The 13,166-nt window shown below is 38.4% G+C and overlaps 1 protein-coding gene across 5 annotated transcripts in view; it reads left to right on the top strand.

The window, feature by feature from the left end:
• Nucleotides 1–6,887, top strand: part of NFXL1 (nuclear transcription factor, X-box binding like 1) — a 54,152-nt gene extending 47,265 nt beyond the window's left edge. For all 5 annotated transcript variants that reach the window (XM_065907368.1, XM_065907367.1, XM_065907366.1 and 2 more), the window contains exons 21-23: nucleotides 2,333–2,419; nucleotides 3,205–3,258; nucleotides 5,307–6,887. In XM_065907368.1, coding sequence (XP_065763440.1) covers nucleotides 2,333–2,419; nucleotides 3,205–3,258; nucleotides 5,307–5,480 — 315 coding nt within the window. In that variant the 3' untranslated portion in view covers nucleotides 5,481–6,887. The remainder of the gene's footprint in view (nucleotides 1–2,332; nucleotides 2,420–3,204; nucleotides 3,259–5,306) is intronic.
• The last annotated feature ends 6,279 nt before the right edge of the window (nucleotides 6,888–13,166 follow it).

Raw genomic sequence — 13,166 nt, 5'->3', positions numbered from 1 at the left:
GCTGCTATTATTATTATTATTAGTTTAGCGTTTACCATTTTAATTTTTTCCTTATTGTATCCCCGGTCCCTAATGCCATGCTTGGCATGTAATAGGTGCTTTATAAGTACCTTTTGAATGAGAAAAGATACAGTGATCTTTTTTCCAGACTGATAGACTCAATATCCACTAACAAGCAGCATTTGTTTTTGTCTCTAATGTTTGTCCATTTATTTTTCCTTTGGACTATCGTTGGATGGCGAGACTCACCAACCGCCGCCAAAATTCTGTACTGTAAAGTCCTTTCATCACAGTGTATGTCCTTTGCTCAGGATTTGATGATCTCGCTTCCTTACTCTGGTAGATTTGAACTAAAAAACTAGTTCGTGAGGGTGTGCTGAGAAAGGAGCAACTTGGTACCTCTTACAGCAAAAATGACATCTTGCAGCAAGAAGTATGGAATGAATAAAGGGCAGACAAAAGATCTACAGAAGCAAACTTTAGACTATTTAAAATAAAGACCACTTATTTTGTTACGGTTCAGTTCAGTCACTCAGTCGCATTCAACTCCTTGCTACCCCATGAACCGCAGCACGCCAGACCTCGCTGTCCATCACCAACTCCCGGAGTCTATCCAAACCCATATCCATTGAGTCGGTGATGCCATCCAACCATCTCATCCTCTGTCGTCCCCGTCTGCTCCTGCCCTCAAATCTTTCACAGCATTGGGGTCTTTTCAAATGAGTCAGCTCGTATCAGGTGGCCAAGGTATTAGAGTTTCAGCTTCAACAGCAGTCCTTCCAATGAACACCCAGGACTGATCTCCTTTAGGATGGACTGGTTGGATCTCCTTGCAGTCCAAGGAACTTTCAAGAGTCTTCTCCAACACCACACTTCAGAAGCATCAATTCTTCTGCACTCAGCTTTCTTTATAGTCCAACTGTCAGATTCATACATTACCACTGGAAAAACCGTATCCTTGACTAGACGGACCTTTGTTGACAAAGTAATGTCTCTGCTTTTTAATATGCTGTCTAGGTTGGTCATAACTTTCCTTCCAAGGAGCAAGCGTCTTTTTATTTCATGGCTGCAGTCACCATCTGCAGTGATTTTGGAGCCCCCCCAAAAGTAAAGTCAGCCACTGTTTCCACTGTTTCCCCATCTACTTGCCATGAAGTGATGGAACCGGATGCCATGATCTTAGTTTTCTGAATGTTGAGTTTTAAGCCAACTTTTTCACTCTTCTCTTTCACTTTCATCAAGAGGCTCTTTAGTTCCTCTCCACTTTCTGCCATGAGGGTGGTGTCATCTGCATATCTGAGGTTATTGCTATTTCTCCCGGCAGTCTTGATTCCAACTTGTGCTTCATCCAGCCCGGTGTTTCTCATGATGTACTCTACATATAAGTTCAATAAGCAGGGTGACAATATACAGCCTTGATGTACTCCTTTTCCTATTTGGAACCAGTCTGTTGTTCCATATCCAGTTCTAACTGTTGCTTCCTGACCTGCACACAGGTTTTTCAACAGGCAAGTCAGATGGTCTGGTATTCCCATCTCTCAGAATTTTTCACAGTTTATTGTGACCCACACAGTCAAAGGCTTTGGCATAGTCAGGAAAGCAGAAATCGTTGTTTTTCTGGAACTCTCTTGCTTTTTCGATGATCCAACAGCTGTTGGCAATTTTTGATCTCTGGTTCCTCTGCCTTTTCTAAAACCAGCTCGAACATCTGGAGGTTCACAGTTCAGGTATTGCTGAAGCCTGGCTTAGAGAATTTTAAGCATCACTTTACTAGTACACAAATTGACTATAGTCTTGATGTCACCTCATCAATAAAAGTATATTTTTTATTTTTTCATTAAGGAGTCAGTGAAGTACAGAAATAAGTTTTAGAATGATTTTCACCTCAGCTTTTTTTGAAAAGATAAATGATTGAGAGAAGAACGTGTAGCTCTCCGAAAGACTCTAGAGCCACACTGTGGTGACAGCCACCAGCCACTTATAGCTATTTAAATTAGAATTTTAATGATCAACATTAAATAATATGTGACATGACATTCAGTTCCTTGGTTTCAGTACACTTTGAGTACTCAGGCACCACGTGTGGGAAGCACTACCCTTGTGAATATAGAACATTTCCATTGCCTCGGCTAGCTGTGTTGGATGGCACTACTCACCTCCCTGGAGGCTTCAGAAGAGTAATAGCAAGTGATAAAGAGAAATGAAGAATAAAAATGAAATAATAGGCATAATCTTAAGCTGCTAGGGAAATTTTGCTTTTTTTTTGGCATGCAGTTACTACAACTTTGAGGGAAATCTTTTAAAGTAAAATTTTTAAAAATTTTATTTGTAGGAAGTGCAGTGCAACAAAGTACGTGAAAATCAGATTTCCATAGAATGTGACACAGCATGCAAAGAGATGAAGCAGAAAGCATCTGAGGTAACGTCACGTTAAGCGTCATTTTTAATGTGTCAGTGGCCTTTCCTTATTTATGTTGTTTATTAATTTATGTGCTTATTATGAAGAACTTGAAATCTCATCCTTTTTTTGTTTTTGTGATAAAAGCCTAGTGTGTAGGCCTATTTTAAAACTCTCAGATGTGCTGGTGTGTACTAGATTTTCCCATACTCTGTACCAGTTAGTGGATGTACTCTGGAACATAGTTACTCATCTTAATGTTAGTTTAAACTTCCTGAAAATTATGTTAAAATAATACATAAATAAAATTTTAGGATTCTTTGCTGTGTGGGTTACTTTTAGTGTCACTGTTTGCCTCCATTAATCCAATCAGTGAATAAACTTTTGGTTTTGTTTGAAATTAAAGATTCCCTTCCAGAGAGGGCGTTTTAGGAAAATGGTCAATTTCGTCTCTAGGCAAACAGTAATATTTAATAATTGATTCTAATCTTAATATGGTAACTTAAGAGTAAAAGTCCAGTTTTAAAAGTATTTCGGTTTACAGTGTTGTAACTCTGAATTATGATCCGGTATCTTATAGCTGCTCAGCTGAGTAAGATATAGCACCCTGCTGCCCCTCACTCTCTGTTAGATGGTACCCTGGTAACCCTTCTCAGCGTAGGACACTTATGATTCTTTAAATAATTCTCAGCATGAAGCTCCCAGAAGTCGTTATAGGTTAGTGGAGCCTGGGAGGAAAGATGTTAAAATTCTGTATAAAATTTGGTGATTATGATGCTAATTTAGTTTTAAATGTCTGTAAACAGTTAAAAGAAGCAGAAGCCAAAGCTGCCCTTGAAGAGGAAAAACGAAGGCAACAGGTAACAGAAAACCCCCAAACTCAGGTCTTTTTGCATAATTGTTAGTTCTTATGCAAATACAAGATACGTGGAAACATATGAACATAACATATAAACTAGGTCAGCTCAACTCTGGACTGAAACATCGTTCCTTGTAAAACAAAAATTATCCATTTGTTTGTTTCAGTCCAGGTATCCTGAACCCCTAAAGGAAGCATGGGACCTTGTATGTGCCCAGATATTCTGTATATTTTGTGTATTCCGAATTACTTCCTTGCCGATTTCATCCATTCTCCAGAGATAACTCCTCTTTTGGTTTGAGTGACGGGGGGTCAGGACATGGCAGCATCTGTTTTAAGGCATCCCCTGGAATGCAATCTTCACTCATCTTACTGAGTTGTAGGTTGTCTGTGACAGATGAGTGCTATTTACTAACCAATACATTTGTTTTAATAATACACCTCCTTATTTCCCCATTAGACTCTTGAACGCATTCAAGAATTCTTGAATTTTTATCTGCATTCAAGATAAAATGTGTTACCTAGATAACAAGTACATTCTTATACCTCCTGTTTGCTCAAATACTATATTTATTGATCATATATTCCAAAGAGTGGCTTAACTTTTTAATAGTGACATGTAATTTTTTGTCAGTTTGCATTTTGAGATCCTTCAATGCTTAGCAAGCAGTGTACATTGTATGTAAACTACCACCATTATGAATGAAGAAACTGAAATTTGCATGTCTTGAGAGAGGGCATTAAAAACAACTCATGTAGCAAGGTGGGATAAAATAACCTCTCATGTTTTATGTTCTGTAAAATTGATTTGCCTAATATCAAAAATAAATTATCAGAGCTATTGCAATAAAACATGGGTTGACTGGAATCCTGGAGATTATTAATAATAGTCTAGGGTGTCCCTTCCCCTTTTTATAAGCCATTATGGAGAGAAATCTTAAAGATAGTGTATTTAAAGGCAGTCTATTTACTGCCTTTTAAACAGTTTATAGAACATAATTTAAACCACTTTTGACAACTGTGAGTCATCAGTGATGCATTAGTTATTTTACTGTGTCAGTGGTTCTCAAGTTTGAATGCTTTTAATATATTTTGACCTTTTGCGGTATATCACAACCACTTGAGAATATTTTGATATTTTGGTTCATTGAATAATGTCACTTTGTGTTAAATTAAGTATTGAATATATGTTAGGTCTTCAGACGTGGTTTATGAGCAAAGCTATGGATATGTTAACTGAAGTTTCTGTTTCCTTCTTTTAAATGAACATTTACAGAATTTTTCATGAATATTACATATACATTAATAAGTATCAGGCTTTAGTTAATAACAATGCAGTGTATCATATTATACTGTCATGCATTAAAGCTTAAGAAGTAAGTTCTTTACAGTAGACTAAAAATCTACACTTTATAATAAGTGTCATCTAAGTATCCTTTTTTTAAAGTTATTTTTTAGAATGAGTTTTTATATAATTCTACTTTCTAAAGGAGTCATTTTGGTTTAAAGTATGAAGCATTTTTCCCCTGAAGAACTTTTACTCTGTTTTTAAATGTATTTGATTGAGAGGAATCAATTTCTAGCAGCTTTTTCTCTTCACTCACTTGAATTTCTTCCATACAAGTCGTTAATGTTTGTTACAAGCATTGTGTAAAACTAGAATTATAGGTATCTTTATCCTAATGTGGCATCTGTTTGCACTTGCTGGAAGCTCTGTATTATAGAGCCCCATTAACTACAGGTTAACGGTGCCATACAAAACTAATGTCTATATTTTAAATCAGATGTTTCTATATTTAGTATCAAAAGCAGGCCATCAGTCTGAAATAGTCTCTTAGACCACTCTCTGGTTCCAGTTCTTCTTACCTCAACTCTGAATTTGTTGAATATGGTCAGTAGTGGAAAGACAGTATTTTTAAAAAATCAAATCTGTGTGTTAATTATATACCATTACTGTTAAAACATTTCCCCACTTTATTTTTGTCTGAGTGGAAAAATTAAGTCAATGTGTGTATTGAATTTAATAAAAGCAATACTGTTTTGATTTAGGCTGAACTGGAAGCTTTTGAAAACAGACTGAAGGGTCGTCGGAAGAAGAACAGGAAGAGAGATGAAGTGGCAGTTGAGCTATCCCTGCGGCAGAAATATAAATATTACCTCTTCCCACTGTGCGCAGTTGTGGCAGCAGTGTTTGCATGGTACACAGCCCGGGCTGTGGGTTAGAAATGTTTGACTTGTTAATATACCTCAGATTAGATTTAGATAAATTGTTAAATTTGTAATATTAGAAAGCAGATGTTGTAGAACACAGTATATATTCACATTCATCTCTGTATTCTCTTTGAACTCTTGTTAGAAGGATAGAATGTTAAGCTTTACCTTAATTAGCATACTAAAAGTGGCACTATAACAGTATTTAATAGTAAAAGCATGACTGAAATTGTAAAATATTTCATAAGGCATAGATAGTGGCAAGGTAACATGTCGGTTGTTTGTTGTGCTTCCTTGTATTAATATACCTATTTCATTTACTATTTCAAGCCATCTTTTTCTTTTTTGGCAAAATTAAGATGAAACTGAGCCATATGTGTAATTAGAGGAATATTTCAGAATGTTGTGGTTACTTATTAAAAGGTACTTTTCCTGATCATGTAACTTTGTACTTTTTAAAATACATATATTCTCTAAATGACCTCTTAAATTATAACATGAAGCCATATAATTAGACTCCAGAAGTTGGTTTATTAGTGAGGAATTTTTATCAGTTATTAAAATTTTATGTAGTATGTTCCTCAGAGGAAAATGTCATTGTTTTAAAAAAAAATGCTAGGCTAGAATCCTTACATGTGGTTATTTCTCATGTAAGAAGCTTTTACCTGAAGTTGGCATGTTCTGTAATACTTTTATGTGTTTTTTTCAAAGTAATAATAAAAGAAAAACTAATATTTATGAGCAAAATATGCAGAACACAGGCTTATAAGCTTTATGTATGTTATTCTGATTTCTTCTTACCACAGTCCTATTGGTAGATTTTTTTTCAGCTGGAAATAATCCTTTTGAAAACAAGCTGATAGAGAAGTATCAATAAGCTGAATTTCTTTGAATTGTAAGTCATTTAAATGGTTTTGATATTTAATTTTTTACAATTAATGTTTTCATTAAAATTTTTCATACCAAATTTTTAATGTAGAATATTTACTGTTTAAACATTCAGGAGCCTATAATTTTATCAGTGTATAAAACTCTAATGCTTGTTGTAAAACATAGTAATCGACAGGTAGTACTAAAAAGTGGTGGAAGTACTAAGAAGGATTTTAAAATTTTGCTTCCTTTAACTCAGTTTGTTTAATGTTATGTTCCTTAGTCAAGTATTAGCTGGTGTCTAAAGATGGAAGGCAGTCATTCCTTTCTTTATTGTATTTTTGTTTTAATTTTAGATTTCTTTTTTATCTTTCCCTATGTTAGAGTTACTGGGTTGGTGTTTTAGAAGCGCTAAATCAGAGCTCTTACACTCAAGTCATTACCTTACTCTAATCTAAAATGAATATTAATTAAATGATTAGGTGTCCACATTGGAAGCTCTTTTCATGTATTTCAAGATCTTGGCCTAATAAACAGACTTGAAGATTAGTTCACGTCTGTTTGTTGGGTTTCTGTTCTTGCTAAGTTTTCTTAAGTTTTGCAGAAGAATTTAGTGAGCAGAAGACTGAGTGAATAACACAGTCTGCTGTTTTTTATTTGCTTGGCTAGTAGCGCAGAGCTTAATTAACCCATAGTTACACAACTGTGCATTCATTTATTCAATCAACAGATGCCTTTACTGTGTGATGGGTACTTTTTAGGTACTGGAAATAATGGCAGTCCTTTCAGGGACCTGCTAAAGAGTGGAAGAAAGCAGGCAGGAAATACACACACAATAAAATGAACGTGATTTCATGTACAGTAAGCGGTATTAAAAGATGAGAGAAATGTTACAGAAAGTGATGGGGGGGATGGGGAGCATGTTAAGGCACTAACTACTTAAACTGAAAAAGTCCCTCTGAGGTGGGGACATTTGAATTGTGACCTGAATGACCTTCATTTGATGTTCTGAGGGAAAAGTCTGTGAGTGAGAGAAAGCAGCAAGGAGAAAGTCATTAAGTTGGGAGATGCTTGGCCTGGCCGAGGAATTGGTGGAAGAGCCAGTGTGTCTGGAGCTTAGTTAGTGACTGGGAAAGAGGATCCAGGGCCAGTTCGTAGCATGGTTGATAGACCATGGTGTGGAACTGGAGTTAATTTCTAGTTGCAGTGGGCAGCCATTGGTGGTTTTAAGTGGGGAATAATTATTTGTTAATTCAGACTTAAATTGAAGAAAGTAGGGAAAACCACTCGACCATTCAGGTATGACCTAAATCAAACCCCTTATGATTATACAGTAGAAGTGGGAAATAGATTTAAGGGACTAGATCTGATAGACAGAGTGCCTGATGAACTATAGACGGAGGTTCATGACATTATATAGGAGGCAGGGATCAAGACCATCCCCAAGAAAAAGAAATGCAAAAAAGCAAAATGACTGCCTGAGGAGGTCTTACAAATAGCTGTGAATAGAAAAGAAGCAAAAACCAAAGGAGAAAAGGAAAGATTTGAATGCATTTGAATGCAAAGTTCCAAAGAATAGCAAGGAGAGATAAGAAAGCCTTCCTCAGTGATCAGTGCAAAGAAATAGAAGAAAACAAGAGTATGGGAAAGAATAGAGATCTCTTCAAGAAAATCAGAGATACCAAGGGAACATTTCATGCAAAGATGGGCTCAATAAAGGACAGAAATGGTATGGACCTAACAGAAGCAGAAGATATTAAGAGGTGGCAAGAATACACAGAACTGTACAAAAAAGATCTTCATGACTCAGATAATCATGATGGTGTGATCACTCCCCTAGAGCCAGACATCCTGGAATGCAAAGTCAAGTGGGCCTTTGGAAGCATCACTACGAATAAAGCTAGTGGAGGTCATGGAATTCTAGTTGAGGGATTTCAAATCCTAAAAGATGATGATGTGAAAGTGCTGCGCTTCATGTGCCAGCAAATTTGGAAAACTCAGCAATGACCACAGGACTGGAAATGGTCAGTTTTCATTCCAATCTCAAAGAAAGGCAATGCCAAAGAATGCTCAAACTACCGCACAATTGCACTCATCTCACACACTAGTAAAGTAATGCTCAAAATCCTCCAAGCCAGGCTTCAGCAATACATGAACCGTGAACTTCGAGATATTCAAGCCGGTTTTAGAAAAGACAGAGGAACCAGAGATCAAATGCAGAGACGTTACTTTGCCAACAAAGGTCCATCTAGTCAAAGCTGTGGTTTTTCCAGTGGTCGTGTATGGATGTGAGAGTTGGACTATAAAGAAAACTGAGCGCTGAAGCATTGATGCTTTTGAACTGTGGTGTTGGAGAAGACTCTTGCAAGTCTCTTGGACTGCAGAGATATCCAACTAGTCCATCCTAAAGGAGATGAGCCCTGAGTAGTCATTGGAAAGACTGATGTTGAAGCTGAAATTCCAATACTTGGGCCACCTGATGCGAAGAGCTGACTCATTTGAAAAGACCCTGATTCTGGGAAAGATAGAAGGCGGGAGAAGGGGCCGATAGAGAATGAGATGGTTGGATGGCATCACTGACTCAACGGACATGAGTTTGAGTAAACTCCGGGAGATGGTGATGGACAGGGAGGCCTGGCATGCTGCGATTCATGGGGTCGCAAGGAGTCGGACACGACTGAGTGACTGAACTGAACTGAATAATTTGTTACTGTTCTTTTAAGATAACTGTCTTCTGACTGCTTTGTGGAGAAAAGACTATGCAGATGAGGGTAAAAGCAGGGAGCAAGGTGGGGGGAGGCAGGCCAGGCTGGAGGGTCCGCTGTGCTGGGATTCAGGGGCGCAGGCCTGCGGTTCCCACGGTGTCTGTTGCCCTGAAGGCGTGACCTGAGGACACTGCAGAAGCTGCTGTGCAGTGAGTGCAAGGGGAGGAAATAAATTCTTTAAGGTCAAAATGAAATTAAATTTTGTCCAAATGCTTAACGCTAATTTGTTCTGAAGTTATTAAAGTGGTACATGTTGACCTTTTTGCTTCAATCTAAGCCAATTCGGGAGGAATGGAAAAGTTACCAAATGGCCATTCACAATGACACAGATAAAAATGTGAATGTGATGGCCTTATTGTCCTGTTTACTTGTGTCATTATAAAAGTTTATTAGTTTAATTTTTGGAGTTTGTGGCATATTTATGTTGAAATCTTTTATTTTTTCAGTTTAAACACTTAGGGATTGAACAACACCTAGTGTTTGTATTTCAGTTAATTTCACTCCTCAAATCTAAATAAAATTCAGATAATCTCAAATAAGGGCTTCCCTGGTGCTTCAGACTGTAAAGTCTGCCTGCAATGAGGGAGACCCAGGTTCAATGCCTGGGTGGGGAAGATCCCCTGGAGAAGGAAATGGCAGCCCACTCCTGTACTTTTGCCTGGAGAATCCCATGGACAGGGGAAGGAGCCTGGCAGGCTACAGTCAGTGAGGTCGTGTAGAGCCAGGGTGTCTATCCTTTTCCTGTGTTTCGGAATCTTGGTCTGTCGAGCAAGTTTAGGTCTATTGCTTGCCAAGCTGCTGTTCTTACTAAGTTTTCTTTCCAATTAATGCAAAGGCATGTATTTCAATGGTACTATGAAGAATGATCCAATATAGCCTGAAATTCCACAGTCTAGATTCATCTAAGTTAAAACATTTGTAGGCAGAAACTTCCTAGACATCCCTAACTACCCTCATCTGGCTGTGGTATGTCTTCACACAGTGTTTCTCCCCCGTAACGCTGCACAGTACCTATCTTACATTCTGTGTTTGTTTATCATCTGTCTCCTTCACGAGCAGGAAAGCTCCACAGGGGCAGGGTGCGGTGTTGCTCACTGCTGTAACTCTAGAGAGGGAAACCGCGCCTAGCCACATGGTAGATGCTGATTTTAGCTTTCCTGGGCTGCCGTGACAAATCATCACAAACAGAGTGGCTTGAAGCAACAGAAATTTATTCTCTCATAGTTTAGGAGGTCAGATGTCAGCAGGGTTGGCTCCATCCTCAGAGACTCAGAGAAAGAAAGCCTTCCACGTCTCTCTCAGCTTCCGGCTTGGGGCATCAGTCCTCGGCGTTTCCTGGTTTGTAGATACATCAGTGTTCACCCCCATTTCCACATGGCCTTCTTGTCTGTGTGTGGCCTTTTCTGACTCTTTAGAACACGCTCTGTAGTTAGGGCCCACACTACAGTATAATCTCATTTTACCCAATTACACTGGCAAAGACCCTATTTCCAAATAAGGAAAGTTACGTATTTAGTTCCAGGTGGACATTAATTTTGTGGGGGGTTGGGGAGGGGGACACTATTCAACTCCCTGCAGTGCTCAGTAGGCGTTTGATGGATGAACGAGTGAATTCACAGTGTAATTCTGGGCTTTAAACTTTGGGGCATTTTTCATTACTGTCTTAATAATTGTACTGCAGGAGGTAGGGGTTAAGAGGTCAGTCTAGTTCCAGATTGCTTGGGCTCCAGTTCTGGTTCTATCCTTTTCTAGTTGTGAGGTCTTGGGCAACTACTTAACTTCTCTTAGACTTCATTTACTCCTCATCTGTAAAACAGAAACAAGGAGAAATAGTAGTGTCCAATAAGTGCTAGCTATTCTGTGTCTGCACTACTTTAACTTTTTTTATTGGAGTGTCATTGCTTTACAATGTTGCACTAGTCTCTGCTGTGCAGTTAAATGAATCGGCCACGTGTGTACACACATCCTCTCCTCAGACCGCGCTCCCCGTCCCGCTCCATCCCGCCCACCCAGCTCATCACAGAGCACCAGGCTGAGTCTGCTGTGCCTTAAAGCAGGCTCCCATCAGCTATGTCTGTAGCTGCTTTAAAGCACCTCTTGGGTTTGTTTAGCCTCCATGACAGCTTACGCAGTGGGGCCATTCTCATTTTACAACAGAGAAAATAGGTTTGCTTCAAGAATTCAAAACTGAAAAAATGCACGTCACTTTGTGAAGTGTCTGGCATACAGTGCTTAGAAATTCTTAGCTATGATAATAGAGAAATGTGACTTAATGTCGTGAGTTCTCTTACAGATTGATTCACAAATCAGAAAAACGAATTGTAAACTGGGACATCTCAGTTTTTGCTCATGTAGTCATTGTCATTGAGGGGGTATCCTCAGGAAGGGGTTTCCCCAGGGGCTCAGCAGTAAAGAATCCGCCTGCCGTGCAGGAATTCAGGTTCGATTCCTGGGTCAGGAAGATCCCCCTGGAGAAGGAAATGTCACCGCCAGTATTCTTGCCTGGAAGATGACAGCCCATTGGGTTGCAGAGACACAGCTGAGTGAGAATAAAGGAGCATTCTTAGGAAAACTAGACAGGATGTGGGCAGTCAAACGGCAGCCCTGGGGGTGGGGGAGACTGGCACGAGGTGTGTGAGGGTGCTGGAAACAAAAGTCCCTTGAAACTTTTTATGGGCCAGTTCTTACTACCTTCTTCCCAGGGACTACTCTATAGAGCAAGGGATTAATACCCCAGAAATAGTATATACAGCAAACAATGTCTACATGGGTTACTTGTATCATATGTAGAACGTTTCATCATGCTGGAATATATTACTCTGATGTGGATATGTTGTTTTTGCCTCTTAAGTAAACTCTCCCTGCAATAGGTAAATGTCGGATTTGCCTGTTTCTTGCTGTGTTCTTCATATATTTTTTATTCTAAATGCTTTGTATCTTTAGATCTCAGCTTAAACTCCCTAAAATAGATTCTTAGCTTACTTGGAAGTATTTTTCCATAGTTTATTTACATTTGTGTATGTTTGTTTAATGTATTTATTATTTCAGAAAGTTCTCTAAGGACAGGAACTCTATTTTGTTCATCTGGCAGCTAACAAATCTTAAATGAGTGTTAGTTGAATGAATAGGTAAATTGGTAAGCCTTGGGACAACATACCTGTTTTAGCTGCTGCTTTCCTGTTTTCATCCTGGAGTTCTGGCTGCTTCTCTGAGATGCCTCCCTCCTGTTCTCAAATGGCGTTCATTTGTAGCACTAGGCTCTGAAACCGGTCTGTAATATGCAATGTGATCCACGTTTGATCTGTAAAGTCACCCTTTCCAGAGGTATACTCACTACCTTTAAGTTAATTTACCTTTAAATCCCATTAAGATTTTTTTTTCTTTTAAGCCATTCAAATAGATATACGTTTGAAATATTAGACAATAAAAATTTCAAAAGGCCGCAAATATTTCTTTATGTAAAATGAAAAGTATTATAAGAAACTAGGTGATGGTTTTCACTCTTAAGTTGAAAAGCAAACATGGCAAATTTTTTAAAAAGGAATAATTCATAGGTCATTGAATATTATTGTAAGCTCTCGCAAATTCAAGTTGGTTCACAACATAACCTATGTTATGAGGTTTCTAACATTTGTTATGATTCCTTATATCAAAGAAGTTTGTTACAAAGCATATAAAAGTAGCTGTTTGCCTTCATGCAAACTACCTCAGATATTTACTCTGATGCCACTGGTACCTAGAATTGGTTGGGGTTTCTTGCTAAAAGGAAACTTAGAAAATGCTGTTTTACACTATCAGTGCAGTCAGCTTTGGTTCTCTGAAGGATGGTCCTATATGTAGTAGCTAGTTCAGGTTCCCTGACTTGAATGTCACAGTTTCTGTAGCACCTCCACCAGAGGGCAGAAAGTGGAAGCGAAAAGGGGTGAATAAACAATCCATCCTTGGCTTCAGAATACCTGTAGACACATTGAAGATTGAATCCAACCCTCATTTTATAGACGGAGTTGACTGGCAATGAAAGATGAGGGGGTTTGCTCATGGACAAATTGTTTAGGCTCTTGAT

The sequence above is a fragment of the Muntiacus reevesi genome, chromosome 16 (genome assembly GCF_963930625.1).
Source record: "Muntiacus reevesi chromosome 16, mMunRee1.1, whole genome shotgun sequence".
NCBI lineage: Eukaryota > Metazoa > Chordata > Mammalia > Artiodactyla > Cervidae > Muntiacus > Muntiacus reevesi.
The sequence above is the reverse complement of the archived record's forward strand: the minus strand, read 5'-3'. Positions and strand labels throughout refer to the sequence as shown.